Below are 21,669 nucleotides of genomic sequence, written 5' to 3' on the forward strand. Positions count from 1 at the left end.
CTGCACCACGAAATACAAGTGACCACAGTAGCAGCAAAAATAGCAAAAAGGTCAGTTTGGAGATTGTTGTAGTACGAAGCCCTGTTGAAGATGAGATTACTACATGATTTAACAATATATTACCTGATATAGATACTTTTAAAAACAGACACATCTCTTACTTTAATAAAGCCTGGCGGACAGGCTATAATTACGTGCGGTGAGCCAGGAGTCCTCTCAGGCTGAGGGTGTATTTGTGAGTTCCTTCATTCACAGAGCCAAGCCAAAAAGAATTCTTTTAATTTTAGCACCTTATACTTTGCCTTTTTCTTTGTTGTTCTTGCTGCCTCTGAAGAGTGAAAAACAAGCTGGATGATGTGTTTTCTTGATAGTTGGGAAACAACAAAGGCCTTATGAATCATCTTGTCAGAAGCACCAGGAGTAAATCTGAGGTGTGCTCATGGCACATCCCTTTCCCGTCTGCCCTCCCCAAGCAGACAACATTCTAGAAAGGTGCTGTTATTTGAAAGAATCCTTCTTAAAGTGGCAGAGCTTTAATATTTTTTTTAAATTTTATCCATTTTTTAATTTTAATTTTATTAGTTCACTATAGTCTCATATAGTGTGGATCATGTTGACAATGGCAAATATTCACACAGTACTTGGTACCGTCCGTCCCCCTCCCCTTTTCTCTCCCTCCCAATACTGAGTGTCCAGGTGAACAATGTTATATTCACATGTATACACATAGTCGAAAGTAACCTTTTCATTGATTAATCTCAGCCTAGCTTTGCGTTTTTGTTTGCTTGTTTGTTTGTTTTGGTGGTACTGAGGATGGAACCCTTCTACCTCCAGGCTACACTCCCAGAAATAGGGTTTCTTAAGCCAGCAAGGCTGGCTTCGAACCTGCGTGGTCTCCTGTCTCTGCCTCCCAAGCGCAGGGATTACAAGCATGCACCACCATACCGGGCTAGCTTTGCAGTTTTTATAAGCAATTTGTTGACTTCATCTTTTGTGGGACACTTTCAAAATAGTATTACACCTAAAGGAAGACTACATATAAAGAAGAGAAGCCCCCGCAAATTTATTCATTCAGTCAAAATTTGTTGAACATTGGCTACGTGCTGGGCCCTGTTATAGGCAAACAAAACAAAAGAGATTAAAAAAAAAAGTTTTCCCTTGGTAAAACAAGAACAAAAACCTGTTGTAAAGAGGAGGCAGGCAATAACTAAATTATTAAAATAGATAGTGTGGTTTTTGGAGTTTAGTGATATGGAAAAAATAAGCAGGATATGGTGATAGGTTGGATGTAGAAGAAAGTCCTGGGAATTACTCACTTCGTCTAACCCTCTTTTAGAAATCTCATTCGATCTGACCTGGTTTCTGTGCACACAGCACCATTCCTTAAGGTTAGACACTTTAATTAGTCATGTTTCTTACCTTCTAAGGAGAACATGAACCCACCACCACATTGTGGGGTGTGGGAATGCCTGTTCCATAATTCGGCTTTGTCTACACAATTATTAGATCTTTTTTGTATTGTATTTGCCACTTCTCTTTTTAAAATTATTTTATTAGTGCATTGCAACTATATATCATAGTGGGTCAATGTGATAAAAACATACATGTACACATACAGGTATGCATGTTCTTTGTGTATTTCTTTTCATATCCTACCCGACTCCCTCTTCTTTCTCCCCACACTAGTTAGTGAGATTGGTAGTAATACCTTCACATATTCTCATGGTATCATTTATCCTTCAAATAATGTTCTTATCTTCAAAATGATCATAAGTCACAAGTATTTGTGTGTGTGTGTGTGTGTGTGTGTGTGTGGTATTAGGGATGGAACCCAGGGGCATTCTACCACTGAGCTACAACCCAGTCCTATTTTTTGTATTCTTTATCTTGAAACAGAGTCTCACTGAGTTCAAAAGGGCCTCACTAAGTAGCTGAGGCTGTCCGCGCACTACAATCCTCCTGTCTCAGCCTCCCGAATGCTGGGATTAAAAGTGTGCACCACGATGCCCAGCTAGTCACAAGTATTTAACATAACTCAAGCTGTAATCTTACCCTTTAATTTAGCACTGGGAGTGAGAAGCAAAGCTTGATTAGCACTGTAAAATTTAAAGAGTAATGCTTCCCTCAGAATCCACCCAGAGATTCATAAAAATTAAGTCAAGTGTTCCCCAATATCTGTGGGATGAGTTAGGAGGAAGTATCCTGAAGTGGGGATAGTGCACTGACACTATCAATAAACTTTTATAAGAGAAAACTGCTGTGTGCAGTAGCCGTGAGGTCTTGCCCAGGATGCTGGCATTTAAGGTGGGAATGTACCAAGAGAGATTGGAAAGGTGAACTTGAAAGGGATGGACTGATGAGGAAGATGGTGATGTCATGGTAGAGGGGCAGGCACCCTATAGAGGATAAAAATGCGGAGCTTGGTTTGATTCTAGTCTGGTTTGAGATAGATGATCACTGAGGGGTGCCCACAGATAATGGATTCTATGATTTGGGATTGTGATTTTTGGAATAAGAAAGCAAATTTGAGCTGATGATCAAGATTTGAGAGGCAAAGGAAAGAGGTCCTCACTGGAACCTGGCGGGTAGAGTAAATGCTGACCAAGGTGGTCAAGATGATGGGCCCGAACTTGGAAGACTTCCATCATTTGGGGTCAGGTGAGGCATGAGAGAGAGAGAGCTGAGAAGTTGATGGGGAATGATCACATCACTTCTTGCCACTGTAATCTGAATGACTTCATAGGAAAGGGTTATTTTAGTTGTTAATCCCAACTCTCATCTTCTTGTGATTTCCCTAAAAAATCGCACGGTGCCTATGTAAGGAAGAGGATATAACCAAACGCCAGAGTGCACAATTGTATTTCCTATGAAATACATTTGATTAATAAAGTCTTTTTTTTTTTTTACTATTCTTGGCACCTAAAATACAAAGTAAACAGTCATTGAAACAACCCTAGAAATAGTTTTCACCATTTAAAAATAAATAGGTTAAGGAATTTGCCTAAGGTCGTGCAACCATTTAATGGTAAAAGCAGGTTTCAAAGCCAGGCATTTGATCCTCAAGCCTGTGCTGTGGTCCAGTTGCCATCCTCTCTTTACCTACCACTCCAATTAATAGTTAGATTTAACCTGAGCTCTTGGTGGGGGGAATCATTTTTAGTAAGTCTCCTCAATTCTCAATTTCTAAATATTTCCTTCTTAAATATTATTCACCAGATGCTTTTAGTGGACAAACTCACAAGGCCCTTACTTTCCTCTAGCTGCCCTGACTTCTTCCTGTGAAGCAGAGGCAAGGTTCCTCCCTTGGCACCATGAAGGGCATTGCAGCCCAGACTAGAGAAGCAAATAACACGTGGAGTTTGCATTATGCCCGCTCTTCTGTATCACAGCACACCAGAGGCTCAATGCCACTAAGTGCTTTTTAATCACCCCAGATTCGCAAGATTATGTCCTAATAACACTTTCTAAAGGGCATCATTACTTTTACAAAAATGTTTTCTCATAATGTATTTGTATAAAAAATAAAAATGCCTAATAAATCCTGTCTTGGGCCATTATATGAAATCTTCACACCCTTAAAACTCTGTTGGCAGATTGGGTTTTGCTTATTGTGATACTCCTTGGATACAGGCATATTCTATTTGAAGCATATCTCCTTAGATTGTTCTTAATGCATGGTCTACAATGACACATTCCATGGATTAAGTAGCACACATTGGACACAAGAATTGTAACATGTTTGAGGCTTATAGTTGTTTTTGGCATCTGTGAAAGGAGAAACAAAAATGGCTCATTATAAGCTAAGGATGAATGGATGATATTGTCCACTAGGGACTAGAAAGTAAGTAGGAAAGGGGCCACGTTTTTAGAGCTTCAAGAACATTGTGTTTTAAAATACTGTGAAGATTTGAGAGTTTCCTAAGCATTATTAGCAACAATTAGCAGTTCAGGATGTCTTATGCTATTTAAGTAATGACCTAAACATGTTAATAAGCAATTTGATGTAATTGCATTCAAAGGAAACAAAAGGCAATAGTTTGAAAATATGTGAACAAATGAGATCTGTCAAGTATGCTTCATAATAGTTTCATGAGATTAAATAAGGAAGAAAGTACTAATTTTTGTAGTACTTTAATCAAATTGCTTCTAATGATATCAAACAGTGGTTTTGTATTTGTAGAGTTAATCCCATTGTTTTATTTTATAAATTAATTCTCAGGTATGGGTGTATGGGAAGAAATGTATGGTAAATGATGATTCTTCACTGTTAAGTACCAGATGAAGCCAGGCACTGTGGTACACACCCAAATCCCAGTACTCAGAAGACTGGAACAAGAAGATCACAGGTTCAAAGCCAGCCTCAGCAACTTAGCGAGACCCTGTTTCAAATAAAAAAAAGTCTGCGGGTAAGCCGGGCATGGTGGCGCATGCTTGTAATCTCAGCATTCGGGAGACTAAGACCTGAGGATCGTGTTTCGTAAACAGCCTCAGCTACTTAGTGAGGCCCTCTGAAAATCAGTGAGACCCAATTTCAAAATAAAGAATAAAAAATAGGACAGGGGGTGTAGCTCGGAGATCGAATGCCCCTGGGTTCCATCCCCAGACCCACAAAAAAAAAAAAAAAAAAGTCTGAGGGTGTAGCTGGGAGATAGGATGTTCTTGGGTTTAATCTGTAGTGCCAAAGGAAAAAAATCAGAAACTTTGTAAGCAATTTTTTTTAAGAGGTAGAGGTGTTATGTAAAATAATGAATTAAAATGGCAGGGAACCAAGGAAATGAGAAAAATTAGACAATAATATAATGGTGTGTGTGTGTGTGTGTGTGTGTGTGTGTGTGTGTGTGTGTGCACCCACTCAATGATGTGCCTGCCAGGGCAAACTTTGATTTGAGGAACACACTGAAATTCTTGAGCTAGTCTGAAAGTTTTTATTTTTGTCCACACTTTTCCCAGCCTCATCCTGTGATGAAATTAGTGTCATGCTATCAATGGAGATGATATTCCAAACATTCTAAAACAAGCATGACACAGACATCAATCAGTCATCATGGACAGCCATGGTAAACTCAGATACACAATGGTCTGGTACCAAAACCTTACTATCTTAGCTGCCTTCTAATTTTAGTTCCTCTGGTCACTGGTTCTTGACACATTGGCTAGATGCTTGAGATGGCCATGGACTTAGGTAGGAAAGACAGGATGGTTGAAGTGGTAGACTTGTTTTGCCTCCTGCCTGACAAAATATAAGTGCCCATAAAGTTTCTTTATTAATTGAAATACTCTCTCTCTCTCTATATATATATATAGATATAGATATAGATATATAGATATAGATATAGATATATATTTGGTGGTACTGGGAATGGAACCCTTCTACATCCGGGCTACACTCCCAGGCCTATTTTATATTTTATTTGGAAACAGGGTCTCTTAAGCCAGCGAGGCTGGCTTTGAACTTGCGTGATCCTCCTGTCTCTGCCTCCCAAGCACAGGAATTTTAAGTGTCCGCTACCACGCCCGGCAAAATTTTCTGTATTCTGTGCATCACATTTTCTATCAGAGGGAAGGGAACTGTGAGAAAGCAGAGAGTATAAAGAATATCTGTTCAGCCAGAGGTGAAAAGCCTTGGTTCTTGTTCTTAGCCATTTTCTATCTGAGTAACCTAGATGAGAAACTCTCTGAGAACCAGTTTCCTTATGTGGATCAAAAGCCATAGCGGAGTCCCTCCAGTGAGACGTTATGTGTGAAAGTGCTTTGTAATCTGTTAAATTCTGTATAGACACAGCACATCTATACTTTAGGAAATCCAATAGTTTAAAGAAACTGTGAAATGAATTATCATTTTAAGAGATTGATCTGTCCTGAAACTAGCAAGCAAGCCCATGTTTTCATATATTGAGTTGTTTAAAAAAAAAAAAAAGAGGGAGTGAGGCAAACCTTTTAAATTAAATTAGCTCAGTCACTATTCTCTAGATCACATTGGACTTTAATCTTCTCTCTCTCTCTCTCTCTCTCTCTCTCTCTCTCTCTCTCTCTCTCCCTCCCTCCCCCCTCCCTCCCTCTCTCTTTCCCTATTTCTCTCTCACGCACACGCGCGCGCGCGCGCACACACACACACACACACACACACACACTTCTATACAGTACCATTTTACCTCTTTATTTTATATTTCAATAGCCCCTGCTTAAATGTATTGTAAAGACTGAACTGTCTTGGAAGCTGAGGCACCAGGATGGACATGGTTGATTATAGGCTCCAAAGATATGCACTTCTATTAGTCTGGTACCCAAGAAATGTAGTTTCCCAGGAGGGAGCTCACGTTAGAAGACTGTGGTTCAGCTGCACTAGATGCCTCGGCCACTTGAGACCCTTAGTCTACAGATCTGTAAACTAAGAGATAGAAACTTGCCCCACTGAAAGGCATGTTGCTAAGCCTGGAGTTTAGGCTAAGTTTGTGTTGAAAGGTGCAGCAGAGTTTAGGACAGGAATACTGACCAAGGAAATTTTTGAACACTAGAGACACCAGAAAAGGAAGGAGGTGGGATTACAGGGCAAATTTCTTCCTGGAAAAAGGCTATTTTAGAGGCTAATCTCTGAAGCTGAGCCTGAGCTGGTTAATAAGATGTATATGTATTGGCTTCACCATATCCAGAGTGGAAACAAAGTCCTCTACTTTGGACCCTCAGAAACCTTTCAAAAGTGCTTCAGGATAGGTCATATTTTTCTGCCAGAAAAATAGGACATTTTAATAGTGCTGAAGATCTTTCTTGGGACCAGAAGACAAGAGCTTTAAAAAAATTGGATATGCTAGTAAAAGGGGGAAATATTTGATCACTGTAGCCTGGAGGCAGAAGCAAATTAGATCTGAGTCTGCATAATAGTAGAGGGGCAAGAGATTCCTGTGTGATTTTGAGTTTTATATGAATAGACATTAATAAAATGGAGCAGAACACTGATGTTTCATGGGCAAGATTTTACTAATACTATTTGATAGCTGCATATTCTGAGTGCCTGGATTTTAGGAAAGATTAGATTTGAGGAAGAATCTCAAAACGAGCTAACTATAGATATTTGCCTCACTTTAGATAATAACCCAATGTTCCATCACTAAGGTATATTTTTATTTAGAGCAAAAATATCAAGGAGACCATATTTCTGGGTAGGTCCCAAAAGAGATGAAAATGATATGGGTTGTAATTCAAAACAAGATTTATGTTCATTGAAACTACTTTAAAAATTCAGTTCTGCATTGCAATTCATTTACTATTGTTGTTTTTGTTGATTATGATGGCTGATTGCTTCAGATAGACCATACTTGGTAAAGGAATTCTGTTCTTTTCAAGAACCATTAAAGTAGATGCTTATGATATTTAGCTGTTTTTAACATAAAAACTGTGTTTCTGTTGGACTGCAAACAGAAAGCACATGCATTTCAATATGAATGGATTGAAATTGTTCAAGTTCATATGGAATTTATGAATGAAGAGGAGAAAGCTCTGGCACTAAACTTGGAATATTATTATAATATCAAGTTATTTTAGAAACTTGAAAGGTTTTTTCATACAGCCTGAAGAGTAAAGAATAAAACTGAATGAATAATTCATATAGTATTAGAAATATTAATCAAATATTTTAGGCAGTGATTTATCTTTCCATTTTGACTAATTGACAGATTTTTTTTTTCTCTTTGTTTTTAGTTTCTGGCCAACTGTCTGATATTTTTTCCTAAATGTTTGTGTTAACTCCGGTGGGAGACTTCTGGATTTTGTTTAAAATTCCCTACCAAATGTCAGTTTGTATTGACTATGTCATGCGTAGGCTGGGGCTGGCAGATGAAGAAGTGTGCTCCGCCTCCCTGTCACTTTGTGAATGGATTGTGAAGGGTTTGTTAATTTTCTCTTCACTCCACTGGAGCAGATACTCAGAACTATCTGCTGTGCGGCAAAGACTGTTTTATTTGCATAATGAGAAGAATGGTGTGGGGGAAGGTTGTTTGGGAAATAGGATAATAAGCTACATTAAAAATAGAAATACTTGGCCTTGTTTGCTTATATATTCCTGGTACCTTTAGACACAGTCTTGACTGCTTGCTTTCCAGCCAAGTCCTTTTTGGAAAGGGTGATTAGAAGGTCTGGGACTCATCTGCCTGCCGATCTGCCTTGCCTGAACTCCTTTCCCTCCACCCTTCTTGCGCTCCACCCATACACCTACACTGCCTTATAGACTTGTAAAGTGCCAACTCGATCTTGCCAACTCTATAAAAGGGCTGCTTCTCTTCTATAGGCAAAAATACATTTTTCCCCAAAATCCCTCAAATGAACTGCCTCCTTCCCTTGCTTTCCTTATTTGTTTTTTTTTTTTTTTTTGGTTGTTGTTAAAAGAACAACATATATCTATGATACATGCAGTACATGATATATGCAGTCCTTCCTAAAGTAAGCGTGCAAGCACTTTACTTGCATTTCCCATTAAATGAGACCAATAATGGTTAGGAAGGATGCTGAGAGGGAAGGTGGGGTGTGGGTGGGGGGAATAAATATGCAGCCCTTTGCCTAAAACGTAACGCATCGCCCAGTGCTTCGCGTTAGATTTATGTGGAATGGCTCCTCTCCCGGCACTGTCCCTGCTTCATACAATTTGGTGCTTTGTTGCTATCGAAACAGCCTTACTTTCTAAGCCATTGTGATTGTGCGGGGGGAGGAGGCTGCGACGGGCAGGGGTGGTAGTAGTAGTGAAAGACACAGCTTTGCCAGATGACATGTAGCGGACCTCTGCATCAGCCAAGAGGAATTAAGCTTTGTCACTCCCCACTGGGACTACCTTTCTCCTGGTATGTGCGCAAGGAATTCGTATGCTGCTGCCGCCGCAGCCACCAGAGCAGAGCCCTGAGTACACTTTGCCAGAGAAAGCAGGGAGCAAGAATGATAGCTGTCTCTTTTAAATGCCGTTGTCAAATTCTGAGGCGACTCACTAAAGGTACCGTGCTTTCCTTGTTATTCACTCAGCGAGTCCATTGCAGTCTCCTATAAACACAGTTTGATGGTTTCTACTCTCAGATACGCTTGCCTTTACAATTTATTGTCAGCAACAAAGAACTCACAGAAATATGTATAGTTATATATCCATATATACGTACAGGTAGACTCAGCTTTGCTTTCTGTCCATGTGTCCAGGCTCTATGTTCATGCAAAAATGTGAAACCAGCTTGGTGATTTTTTTTTTTCCCAATGACTTCATTTCTTGCTGAAAAGAAAGAAAATGTGTTTGGGTCCGGTGCTGAAGTTATTATGGGAAGCCGTCATTTTGCATGCCGATTAACTGGTCAAGAGGAGTCAAGTGTGCGTTACTGTCCTTCCTATGATGCCTGTACTAAAGGCAGCTGGCAGCTTCAGGACTCGCACAGCTGGTGAATCCACAGAATAATTGTTTATTCTATTAATTTCCAACATCTCATGGGCTTTTTCCCAGGACAGCTTTAATTTATTTTATGTGTTAGAATTACATGCTCACAAATGTAGGTAATTCAAAATACTTTGGTCCTGTGTAATATTTGAAGAAGTTTATTTGAAAGTAAAAATCATTGTTGTATAACCTGACATCAGAATTACTGGCTTGATATTGTCTCTCTTAGAACTCTAAAATATGAATTAAATCTCTCCATAATGTTTAAAATGTGCTTTTCTTTGAAATCCCTCTGGCTGAGCCATCTCATTTACTTTGTGTGCATTCTATTGCAAAGTTAGCGAATGGCAGCTTTAAAGAAAAAACCTCCTTGTGTACATATAAGTGTGCAAGTCCTCTTGCCTTATTTTTCTAGCTAGAATCTTCTTTAGAGAAAATTTATTGTTAAAAAAGAAACTTTACTCTGAGTAAAACTATGTAGCTGCAAATGCCTTTCTTTCTTAGCCTGTAAGAGAGCACTGTTGAGTAATTAATGGATGTAATTATGCTGCAGAAGCTCTGAACCTATAAATATGTTAATGGATGCTATTTCTATCAGTTTAGCTTGACATATCAGAGTTCTTTGATCACCAGCAGTGCAGCTAAAAATGCAATTAATATTTTATTTGGCAGAAGAATGAGCACAAAGCAAATAGTGAGAAATAGATCTGGAGTCAATAACAGGAAAGCAAACAAATACTATAGAACAACTTACCGAATGCATTTGCAAGTTGTGTGGAAAGCAGTGAGTCCTTTAAAAGGTACTTTGGGGGAAATATAGAAAAGACTATCCATTTTAAATTAGGCTGTTAGCATGATGCTGTAAATTCTGTTTTGACTTTATCCTATGCAGTTGGTACAAATGTACAACTTCTGTTTATAAATCACAAGAGGCTATCCTTTATGGTACAGTTTTGGCTAAGCCTTTTAAAGTCATTTCTTATTCTAAAAAGTTCTTTTCTTAGCTGATTTCAGCATTTATTTATCTTGATGTTGAGTTGATGATCTTCTTACATTATAATCGTGAAACAATCAATACTTTCTATGCATGTGTATCATAAATTCTTTTAAGTCCTACATACTAGGAAGACAGTGAAGCCAAACGATTTGTAGTGCATATAAATATTTTAAACTTTTTCCACTTTTCTGAGAGTCGTGAAAGCAACGATCTCCTGCGTTGAAAGGCGTTTTAAATGTTTGCTGAGATAGTTGCTAAATATCTAGAAAACTGAGAAAAGGGCCGATACTTTCTTTGTAGTTGATACTTCGCATTTTTTATTAAAATCTTTATATCTGCTCTATTTGTTATTTAGCTTAAGACTGCCAATTCATGATTAAAATGAAATCTCTATTTGATATCAATTTGCCATAACTGGCCTCATCTTTGTATTTGGCTAGATGTTTGGATGTTTGTGAGAATGTGTCTGAGCAATGTAGCGCCTTACCTTGCCATCCACACACAATCTTGTCAAAGTTCTAGTCTCACCAATGATACCTGTTGTTCCAAAGTGATTGCATTGAGTTCCAAAAACCCACTCCTGCCCATGGTGGTGATTTCTTAGACTGAAATAATAAAATTAAGAAATACATGTAATTACCTTACATTTCCCACCTTTGGTATTTGGGGGTGGGGATGAGATGTACTTGAATGAAATTTCTTTTCCTGTCCCAGTCTCCCTACCCGCAGGGCTCCCATACCCTCACCCTCAACCCTCAAATACATGTATTTCTTTATCCCTCTTGAGAGCTGATACTCACTCTTCCAGATATTTAACACAGTGTACTTATTCACATAGAAGGCTCTTAGAAATGGGTAAAATGAGTTGAATTCATCTTGTTGAAAGTAGTAGAACATTTGAATTTTCTGTGAGCTCTTAGGAAATGCTTCAAGAGCTTTATTAGACCCCTTGCGGCTAAAACACTACCTAGATCTTAGGGGGAAAAAGGTTTGCTTTGTGTCTCTAAAACTACCTTGCTATTTGTGGTTGATGTCGCCCATAAGAGAACGCAGTATGGCAATTGCAATATCTTTTTAATTCTCTTAAGGAGGAAAGAATTCAATTAAAGGGAAATGATTTTCTTACAAATACCCACATTTTTAGTATTTTACTTGTTTTTTACATTCTTCACATATCCGTTGGTTGTTCATTTAACAAATACCTATTCAGTACCTATTATGTGCCAAACACAGGCATTTTTGTTCTAAGAGTTCCACGCTGGGACAGTTTATGGCTGTATTAAGAATTTCTTAATTGATATATTATTGAACAATATTTTTTCTAGTTGAAATAAAATTGTGAAAAAAATCTATAAGGTATATATTGTCTAGCCAAATCCATGGACCACACCACATCCAGACATATGGCCCATAGTATTATGGCAGAAGATGTTTCAAATTAACTTAGCACTTATTAGACTTGAGAACTGAATCTTTCTCTTCCTAAGTTTCAAACAACTGTTTGAGTTATTTCGTCATTTGATGGTCCTACCAATATAGAACAAGAACAGTGTAACCTTTACCCAAAAGGCCTGTCCCTGACATTGTGACAAGAACATGAAATCCCTAAAAGACCAACCAACATCAAAAACATTCTTGCACACCTAATAGTAAAGTTCAGAGAAGGGATTCTGTCTTGTGCCACTGCTCTTCCTCCTCCCTCCAGAATGAGATGTGTCTGCTGATTACCTAGCTCAGTCCTAGAAAGAACATTTTGTCAGCCTTCCAGCCACATTTAACCAGGAGATTTTTTTTGAGCAAGTTGGGCTGGGCTCCTTGGCACCCACCTGCACCCCTGCTTAACTCTAAGAGCTCTGCTTTTCTTAGCCAGGAACTGCAGGACGCCAGGAAAGGTAGATATGTTCTTAGAGACAGGAATATATTGTCCTGGCTTCTATGGGCTTTGTTCTTCTTCTCTTACCATGATGTTGACACTACTTTTCCTTGAGACAGGTTGGCCTTGCGTGCAAAGGATTCTTTTCCTTTGTGAGTGTGGTGTGACTCTTTCTCAGGCATGACTGCTTTTAGTTCAGAGATCTGAACTTGTTATGCTCGACTGGCCATGGCAGTTTCCATTCACACACTTCTTTCCACTAGTGTCAACATCGGCCAATTAACATGCGCTGACAGTTCCACAGGGAGCATGGCTCTGGTCACCAGGATCTTTTTCTTGCCATACACTGCATGTTCCTATTTTCTCTCAACTGGCTCAAAACTCATATCTATCATGTATGTCTGTCTATATCACTTTGAGCCTCATTATGATGTATAATTACAATGTACCAATAAAAGTATCTTTAAAACTCATGTCTCAAATCTCTGCCTTTAGCATAGATTTCAAAATTTCCCATTACATTTAGCCTACATGTCATTGTATGTCCTACTTGCCATCATTTGCTTTCACTTCTTAAATATACATACGGCCTTGAATAGAATTGCCTAGCTCAGCTCCTTTCCCATTAACTTACTACAGGCAGCTCTGTTGGGACCTTCAGCTCAATGGGCCTGCATGTCTGGAAAAATGGCTGCTAAGCTCCCTGCTGTGATTCTTTCTCCTTTCTGGTTTTTCTTGCCAACCTCAATATCTTTTCTTCTTTCTGCTGCCTGGGCACACGGGGGTATTGCTTTATCCATCAGTACCAAGCAAAATTAAAAGGCTATATGTTGTGATCACGTCCTCATTCTCTTTCTTTGAGTCTCTGATCGTTACACTTGTTCCAATCATATAGTCTTCGTGCTTGGCAGGGAAGGTCAGACATTAATCCAGAACTTGTCTCAAGAGAAAACTAAAACTCAACCATTTTAGACAGCCAGAAATCTTATTCTTGATTCTCTACAACAAGAACAATCTCACAGTGTGTCTGGTCACCTTTCAAAGGATTATTCCAGTGATCTCTGAGTCTCTTGTTAAACTCTGTGATTCTTTGAAACCCATCCAATGTCTAACAGTTCTTCTCTTCAGAAATTATTTTCTGTGTGTAATCCCAATCAAAACAACAATATGTTTAATCTTTTTGCCAATGAAAGAGGAACACTACTTTCTGTTTCTTCCTATCTGCAAAATCTTTCAATCCCAGCAACTCTGCATCAGTCATTGAGTTTGGTATGATTGTTCTGAATGTGATTGCTCCTTTTCTGATAGCCATAAGCATTCTGTTCAGGTCGCCCTGCACTCCTCCATCTGTCTGTGTCTAGTCTCATGGCTCCTTCAGCATTCTCCTCTAATGGCTCCTCATCTACTCTGTGATTCAGAATTGATTATGATCTGGGTTGAGAATGTGCTCGCTCTCTCTCTCTCTCTCTCATTCTCTCTCTCTCTCTCTCTCTCTCTCTCTCTCTCTCTCTCTCGTGTGTGTGTGTCTCTCTCTGTCTCTCTTTCTCTGTCTCTGTCTCTCTCTCTGTCTCCCCCCGCCCCTGGATCTCATTTCTCCTGTCTTCCATCCCCAGCCCTTCTGCTAACCCTCGTTGGCCTCCTCTGTCAGTTCCTGCCATCTGGAACAGCTTGCCTGTATATCTCCACCTCATTAACTTTCTATCCCTTTTCAAATCTCACCTGAAAACATATCCTTTACCTCTACCCTTAATTTTATGGCATAAAAGCTAGTTTTCTTCACTGGTTTACTATTCTAGCCTATAAACCTATAAATGTTTTAAAACAATACACACTTTAGAAGTGCTTCACATAGCAGGGAACACCGTTGCAATTCTCCTATTAAAGTGCTCTCTCTCTCTCTCTCTCTCTCTCTCTCTCTTTCTCTCTCTATCTCTCTGATATATAACATCATATGAACAAAAAGATGTTCAACTCTTTTGGATATGATTGTGGCTGATCAAGGAAGAAAAAAACCTGGTTCGTTATGAGGACGAATTGAGGCAAGTTAGGATAGGTATTCTAATTTACTGGCTTATATGCTTTGAGAAAATATTTAGGAGGAAGAAAGAGATTAATGAGAGCTCCCATTTACTGTGCATTTACCATGTTCCTGACACTCTTCTGAACATTTTACATGTGCCAAGTAATTTAACTTACAGCAATGCTATTGTTATATTATCCATCATACTGGTGAAAAAGGCAGAGAAAAAGTTTAGAGAAGTTAAAAGATATTTTTAAGATTGCAAAGTTTGTAGGATAGGTGGAACCAAGGCCCCCAATTTTATTTTTGTCTGTTTGTTATAGTACTGAGGATTGAAGCCAGAGACATTTTACCTCCAAGCTATGCCTCCAGCCTGTTTTTAATTTTAATATTTTTTTTATTTATTTATTTTTTTTTACTTTTATTTTTTTATTTTTAATTGGTGCACTGTATTCATACATCATAGTGGGATACATACTTTTGTAGACATACATGCACACATTGCCCAGTCAGTCCCCACCCAATCCCCACCCCATTCTCTCCCTATCCCTCCCTCCCATGCTTGGCTTAGTGATTGACATCTAGTATTATAGCAATTTATCAAAAATTAAAAATGATAATCTCACATAACAGTTTCATTTGTCTGATATCAAGCTTTTGATGACTTAAAGATAACATTTCAATATTTCTTTTTGCTTTCTTTCTTACCAGAGAATCTATTTTTTCTATTTTTTAGGTGAAACTATCATATATTTATATATTTATTTTTCAGAAAAAAAATCTATCCTAATATGGAATATGGACTCTAGGTACCCACAACGATCTTGAAAAAGAACAAAGCTAGAAGATGTATATTTTCTGATTTCAAACCATATGAAGCTACAATAATTGAAACAGTGTAGTACTATTCTAAAGGCAGATATATAAACCATTGGAGTTAAATAAAAGTCTAGAGCTAAATTCTTCCCTATATTGTCAAGTTATTTTTGACAAGGTTTCCATGAACATTTGGTGGGGGAAATAATAATCTTTTAACTAAATATTGTTGAAACATAATAATTACATGGAAAAGAATAAAATTGGACCCTTACCTAATCCCATATATAAGTATTAACTCAAAATAGATAAAAGATCTAAATATAAATCTTAAGACTATAAACTTTTAGAAGAAAATCTGGGTCATAAAACCTCACAACATTGAAATTGGCAGTGATTTCTTGGTTATGATTTCAATGGCACAGGCAACAGAAGAGTATACAAACTCCCTAAAAAATAAAAAACATATTGTATATCCAAAGACATTCTAAACAGAGTTAACAGTTACTAATAGAATGGGATAAAATATTTCCAAATGCTATATCTGAAGGTATATTAATATTCCAACTAGAAATCCTAAAAATTAACAACAATAAAGGCAAACAATACCCTTTAGAGATAGGTAAAAGACTAACACAAATAATGAATCTCCACAGATAACCAATCTTAGTTGTCTGTTGGATGGAAAATCTTGTTTCTCTAGTTCTGATGTGTGTTACCTATTTCTTCTTTGTAGTTAATCTCTTTGAGTATTTTCTCTAGTGCTGGTTTTGAAGACATAAATTCCTTCAGTTTCTGTTTGTCATGGAAGCTTCTTATTTCTCCATCTAATTGGATAGAAAGTTTTGCTGGGTAGGAAATTTTTGGCTGGAAGTTGTTTTCTTTCAAAATTGGGAATATGTTACTCCAAGCCCTTCTGGCTCTCATAACTTGGTTTGGGAAGTCTGGAGTGATTCTAATTGGTTTGCCTCTGAATGTCACTTGGCCCTTTGCTTTTGTTGCCTTTAAGATTCTCTGCTTGGCTTCCACATTGGTCATTTTGACAATTATGTGGCGTGGGGATCCTCTTCTCTGATCCTGTCTAAAGGGAGTTCTATACGTTTCCTGGACCTGTGTATCGACCTCTTGCTCTATGTCTGGAAAATTTTCTGCTATTACTTCCTTGAAGAGATTGTTGATCCCTTTAGTTTCACTTTTTTTCCCTCCTCTATTCCAATTATTCTTAGGTTAGCTCTCTTAAAATGGGCCCATATTTCTTCAATATCAGATTCCTGCTGTCGGATATTTTTTCCTAGATTAGAAACTATGCGTTCATTTTTGGAATGATCATCTTCTAAGAGCGAGATTCTGTTCTCCATGTGGTCTAATCGGTTGTTTGTGCTTTGAATTGAGGCCTTTACTTCATTAATTGCATCCTTTATCCCTTTTTGGCTCTCTCTGAGTTCTTTTCGAAGCACCTCTATTATTTCTACAGTTATTTTCCTGATTTGATCTTCTAGAAATCTCTGATTTTCTGTTTTACCAGGTTCTGATGTTGTGGGGTTGTGAGCATTCATTGCTCCAGTATTATTCCTCTTTCCCATGATTTCGGATGTTTGTGCCTTCTCTGGGTTCTTCCCTTGGGTCACTATGACTTCACTTAAGGTGCTCTGGATCTCGAGTCAGTAGTATCTCAGACCCCACTACTCCTTTACTGGGTTATATCACAGAGTCTCCGACCCAGAGAGTCGATAGAGGCTGCTTTAGACTGTGGGGAGTGCCAGGTTGACATTCTCCTATGGTGTGATATCACTGCCACCGCCCCTCTCCCACTGGGTCAAGTCCCAGTGAGTACAGTACTGGGATTTCTCCGCTGTGGCCCACAATTTGACTCACTGTTCTTGAGTACGCAGATGTAGCTGTACTGAATTCAGTGAATTCGGTGCTGTTGCCGCCAGTGGCAATATGGCGCCGCTGCTACGCCCTCGGCTATGGGGCTGGCGTTTTTTTTTTCTTCTTGGTTTTGATTTCCACTCTGAATCCCTGCAGCGTGTGCTGAGCTCAGCCACTGGGAGCTTTAGATGCCCTCTGCGCCGAGAAATCCCGCCTGGCTGTTCCGCAGCGGCTCCCCTCGGCTTGCTGTGGCCGTCCCGTGAATTCTCCGCTTCCGCCAGCAGTATGGCGCTGCTGCCGAGTCCTCGGGCGTGAGGATCTCCTCTGTGGCTCTGTTCTCAGTCCGCTTTCTCTCTGGAGCCTGGTTATTTTTTTTGTTTCTCTGGTGATGTTGTTTTCTGGCTTTGAAAGGCGCTGATTTTGTGTAATGGAGATTTGTTGTTAGTGGGGCTCTTAAGCCCCGCTTTTCTCGGTCGCCATCTTCCCGGAAGTCTCCCATATCTAATTTTAATATTTTGTTGTTATTGTTTTGATTCAAGTTCTTGGTAGATTGCTAAGAGTCTCACTACATGGCTGAAGCTAGTCTTAAACCTATGTTACTCCTGTCTCAGCCTCCCAAGAACTGGGATTAGAGGAGTGTGCCACCACTTCTGGGTTCTAAATTTCATTTTTGCCAGTGTTTTTCTATATGAGTAAGGAAAGGAAAACATAAATATGTAGAATAATAAAGAGAACTCAGCCAAGGCAGGGCTCCATGACTCCTTCTGCATTCCTTGGTCCAGTTTAGTATGGTACTAAAGGAATGGCGTGGACTTGAAAGCAGGAAGAGGTGAGATCCTGTCTCCACTGTCCCATTTTCCCAGGTAGGGCAGAAAAGAAATAAAACAAAACCCTACTGACTGCCCTCCCTGAATCTCAGCTTTTTCTCTTACAAAAATCACATAAGTAAAAAGTTTGTTTTATGCTATAATCTATAAAACATGATTTAATTGTTGCAGTTGATTTATTTGAATTTTATCTTAGTAAATTACTTAACTCTGGCAGAAATATATGTTTTGATCATTTCCTACCACGTGAAAGAAAAATCGCATTCTGGAATTTTCTAGAATCAGAAGAATCATCAATGTTTGTATTTCATCTTTTCTCTTTTTCTCTCTTTAATTTCTTAGCATGATTTTACATATATTCATAGATATATACACATGTACACGAAATTAATGTTAAGTTTAAAATTAATATACTATACTTTATTAAATCTTCAGAAGAAAATAGTTTGCCAAATTTATTTTGTAATTGCATTATTACAGCTTCAACATCATATATATTTGAATAAAAAATTATGCACTCTCAATAAACCCAGATGTTTATTACATGTAGCCTCTTTTTTTAAATTTTTTTTATTTTTTGGTAGTACTGGGGTTCCTGGAAGCCTTTCTATCTCCGGGCTACACACCCAGACCTATTTTTGAAAACTGGGTCTCTTAAGCCAGCGCTGCTGGCTTCAAACCTGCACAATCCTCCTGTCTCTGCCTCTGAAGTGTGGGGATTACAAGCGTGTGCCACCATGCCCGGCTACATGTTGCCTCTTTAAAATTGTTATTTCCTCTTCATAAGGAACTTTGGCTTTGTCTTTACAAAAAGCAATAAAAACAAAGTGAACTCAGATACCTGAGTCAATGATGTTCACCTAAATTCAGGCAAAGTTTCTTGGACTATTAGAAAATAAGGGAAAACTTTTTATTAATAATTTAATCTAATTAGTAACTGAGTATATGAAGAAGAATACAATAAGGAAATTTTGTGTTAAGAACATTTCTACCCTATTTCCAGAAAAACGATGACTTAAGAGAAAAAGCATAACAATGTCACTAAAGAAAAAGGTTAATGATAATAAAAACCAATGGCAACAAGTTGATTCCATGAGCTTTGTTTTGTTTTGCAATATATCAAATTCATATGTGTATATATAATCTCATATTTTAATAAGAGTTGAGACAAAAATTATGTAATATATTTGCCCTAAATTTTCTTCCTAATAATCTACCGGTGTGTGTTAACATACCCACTTGTCATGGGATGATGTTACTGCCTCTGTTGTGTTCTACCAGGTGGATTATCATATTTTATATATCTCTCTAGTTTGTTTTCACATTTTCAATCTCATTAATGATATAGTATGAGTGTCTTTAAGGAATTTCTTTTGTGTTTTAAAATTTTGCCTGTGTATAGTTTCTCTTTCAAATCTTTTGATACATATCTTGTGAGAAATGCATTTTAGGATATGTATTCCACACATTTTATCCAAGGCAACAAAGGTGGCAAATAGAAAATCAGTGGGAGACGCAGAGCTGTAATATCCAGCAGCAAGTGAGGATGAGAGAGAAAGTGAGGAGAGAAACAGCCATTAGGTTTTGTAAGTGGGTCATTGCTGACCTTTCAGAGAACAGTTTTAGTGGAGGAGCCATGTCTAAAACCAGACTGTAAGGGCTCTAGGCCTACCCAAAGGCTGTGGAGACAGTCCTCTCTCCAAGGAAGGCTGACAATAGAAGCTGTTAATAATAGAACCTGTTAATAATAATGAAACCAATGGAGGGAAAATAAGTTGATTGGCTAGGGCAAGGGGATTTAGGGTAGAGTCACAGGAAATAGAGAAAGCTAAGATAGGATAGGAGAGGCTGTTGTTGTTGTTGTTGTTGTTGTTGTTGTTGTTGTTGTTTTTGGTGCATTTTAACTGTGCCTAATGATCTTCATATATGCACATAGCATTGTTTGGTCTGACCATGCTTTATAGAGGAAAGATTCATTAGGCAAATTTGAAGACAGAAACTAGAGGAGGTATGATTTTTAGAACAAGGTAGGTTTGAATGAGGGTCTTAGTCTAGGATGCAGATGAAGCCAGCTGAGGCAGGTAAAAGGAACACTCCTATTCTAGAGACAGGAAGCCTAAGACAAAGATTTTCAGGTGCACATTAAGGAAATTAACCTAACTTTGCTTTCTCAATAAATAAGATGAAGACTTTAAAACCCTATATTTATATGAGCTCCTAATTTAGGGGTTTCTATATTTTTCTCTATATTATAATTATGTAGGGAGCTTAAAAAGACAATGTTGCCTGAGTTTACTCCCAGAGATTATAATTTAATTGGCTGGGGTGGTGGACTATGCTTTAAAATTTTAACAAATCCCTCCAGGTTAATTCAACTGTGCATAGTTGAAAAGACACTGACCTGACTATTTATGCAGTTTTGTAGAAATGCCTTCATAGAGACTGAGCCTTTGGAATGAGGCATATTTCAGCCAGAGGCAAGCCCAGGAATTTTATTCAACCACTGGGAGGGAAAGCTGAGCAGATATAAAGGCTGGAGCTGCTGTAGGCAGCCTAAGACTTAGACAGCAAAGCTCCAAATGGAAATGGATCAAGGAGAGAGAGGTGGGGAACCATGTCTTAGTGTCATCACTTGAGCTTCTGATCAAGAATTATCTTAAGTGAGCTCTGAGCTATCCTAGACATCTTTGGTTATATTAGCTGGTGATATCTTTCTTTAGCACCTAAGCTAATTAGAGTCAGGTTTTCTGTCATTAGTAATCAAGAGTCTTGATATGGGTTACAAGGCATTAGCGTATAGACACTGTGTTAAGAGTGTTTAAGATCTAGTTTTAAAATGACAATTGGCAAACATTGGGTGAGTGCATTCCTGAATCACTGGCACGCCACAGGACACAGTTTCAACACCAACCCAGCCTCAGCATGTCTTGGTCCCTGCTCTGTACTCTGAGGGCCACGGCTGCTATAGGGATTTCGGGTAGATGACTTTGTTTTGTAGTTCACTGGTCAACTCTTCAACCCACATCAGCATAAAGTAGAAGAAAGGACCAGAGAGGGATAGATAGGAATATTTTATCTTCATGTGATTTTTTTTTTCTCTCCTTACTATGTAGGGAACTAAAGACTCCTCCTTCCCCATTATGCAGAATGAGATTGTTTAAAGAGAGAGTAGTTGAGAAAAGCAAATCTACAAAGTTGTCCTGCTTGGTTAAATGAAGAGCACTGTGTCTCTGGACATCATCAGGTCTTCTCTTTACCCCCTCTTCCCGCGTGTTACCTTTCTTTTTTTCGATCTTAAGAGACATTGATCTACTTATGAAAAAAATCGCACCCTCATTTGCACCCCACAGGAAGTCTTTCATTCTTGGTCCTAGTTAGGGGTGGGTACATGCCAGAGCCAGCTTGTATGGAGCCAAGGGCTTAATTTTCAAGAATTATGTCAGTTGCTAAATATGATTATTAATAGAACAAAAAACAGGCTAAAGAACAAAACTAGACTATTGGTGAATTTGCTATTAAAAATAAGAATGTTAAAACTTAGAAGGCTACAGGCTTGAGAACCAGACTTGAGAAGAAACATTATCCCTTCATGTGGATGCTGACAAAGTAGGCTAAGACAGGCACCTGTATTCTATGCTGGGAGAAGCAAAGATAACAACTGGGTTGTTATCTTTTTCCCAAGGGATCTCTCTCTCTCTCTCTCTCTCTCTCTCTCTCTCTCTCTCTCTCTCTCTCTCTCTTTCTCTCTCTCTCTCTCTCTCTCTCTCTCTCTCTCTCTCTCACTCACACATACACACACACACACACACACACATACACTAAATCCTGCCTTGCATTAAGTTTTTAAAAGCTATATAAATTTAC

At 38.5% G+C, this 21,669-nt stretch overlaps 1 protein-coding gene across 14 annotated transcripts in view; it reads left to right on the forward strand.

The window, feature by feature from the left end:
• GRIP1 (glutamate receptor interacting protein 1) overlaps positions 1 to 21,669 on the forward strand; it is a gene marked incomplete at both ends in the record, with an annotated part of 711,985 nt that overhangs the window by 411,496 nt on the left and 278,820 nt on the right. For 4 of the 14 annotated variants that reach the window (XM_080705917.1, XM_080705923.1, XM_080705912.1 and 1 more), the window contains one exon: positions 8,920 to 8,974. The exons of the other annotated variants lie outside the window; for them this stretch is intronic. In XM_080705917.1, the coding sequence (XP_080562043.1) occupies positions 8,920 to 8,974 (55 nt within the window). Of the gene's footprint in view, positions 1 to 8,919; positions 8,975 to 21,669 lie in introns of those variants that run through there. 14 annotated transcript variants of the gene reach the window in all.

This window comes from Muscardinus avellanarius (genome assembly GCF_963383645.1).
Source record: "Muscardinus avellanarius genome assembly, chromosome: 11".
Classification (NCBI taxonomy): Eukaryota; Metazoa; Chordata; class Mammalia; order Rodentia; family Gliridae; genus Muscardinus; species Muscardinus avellanarius.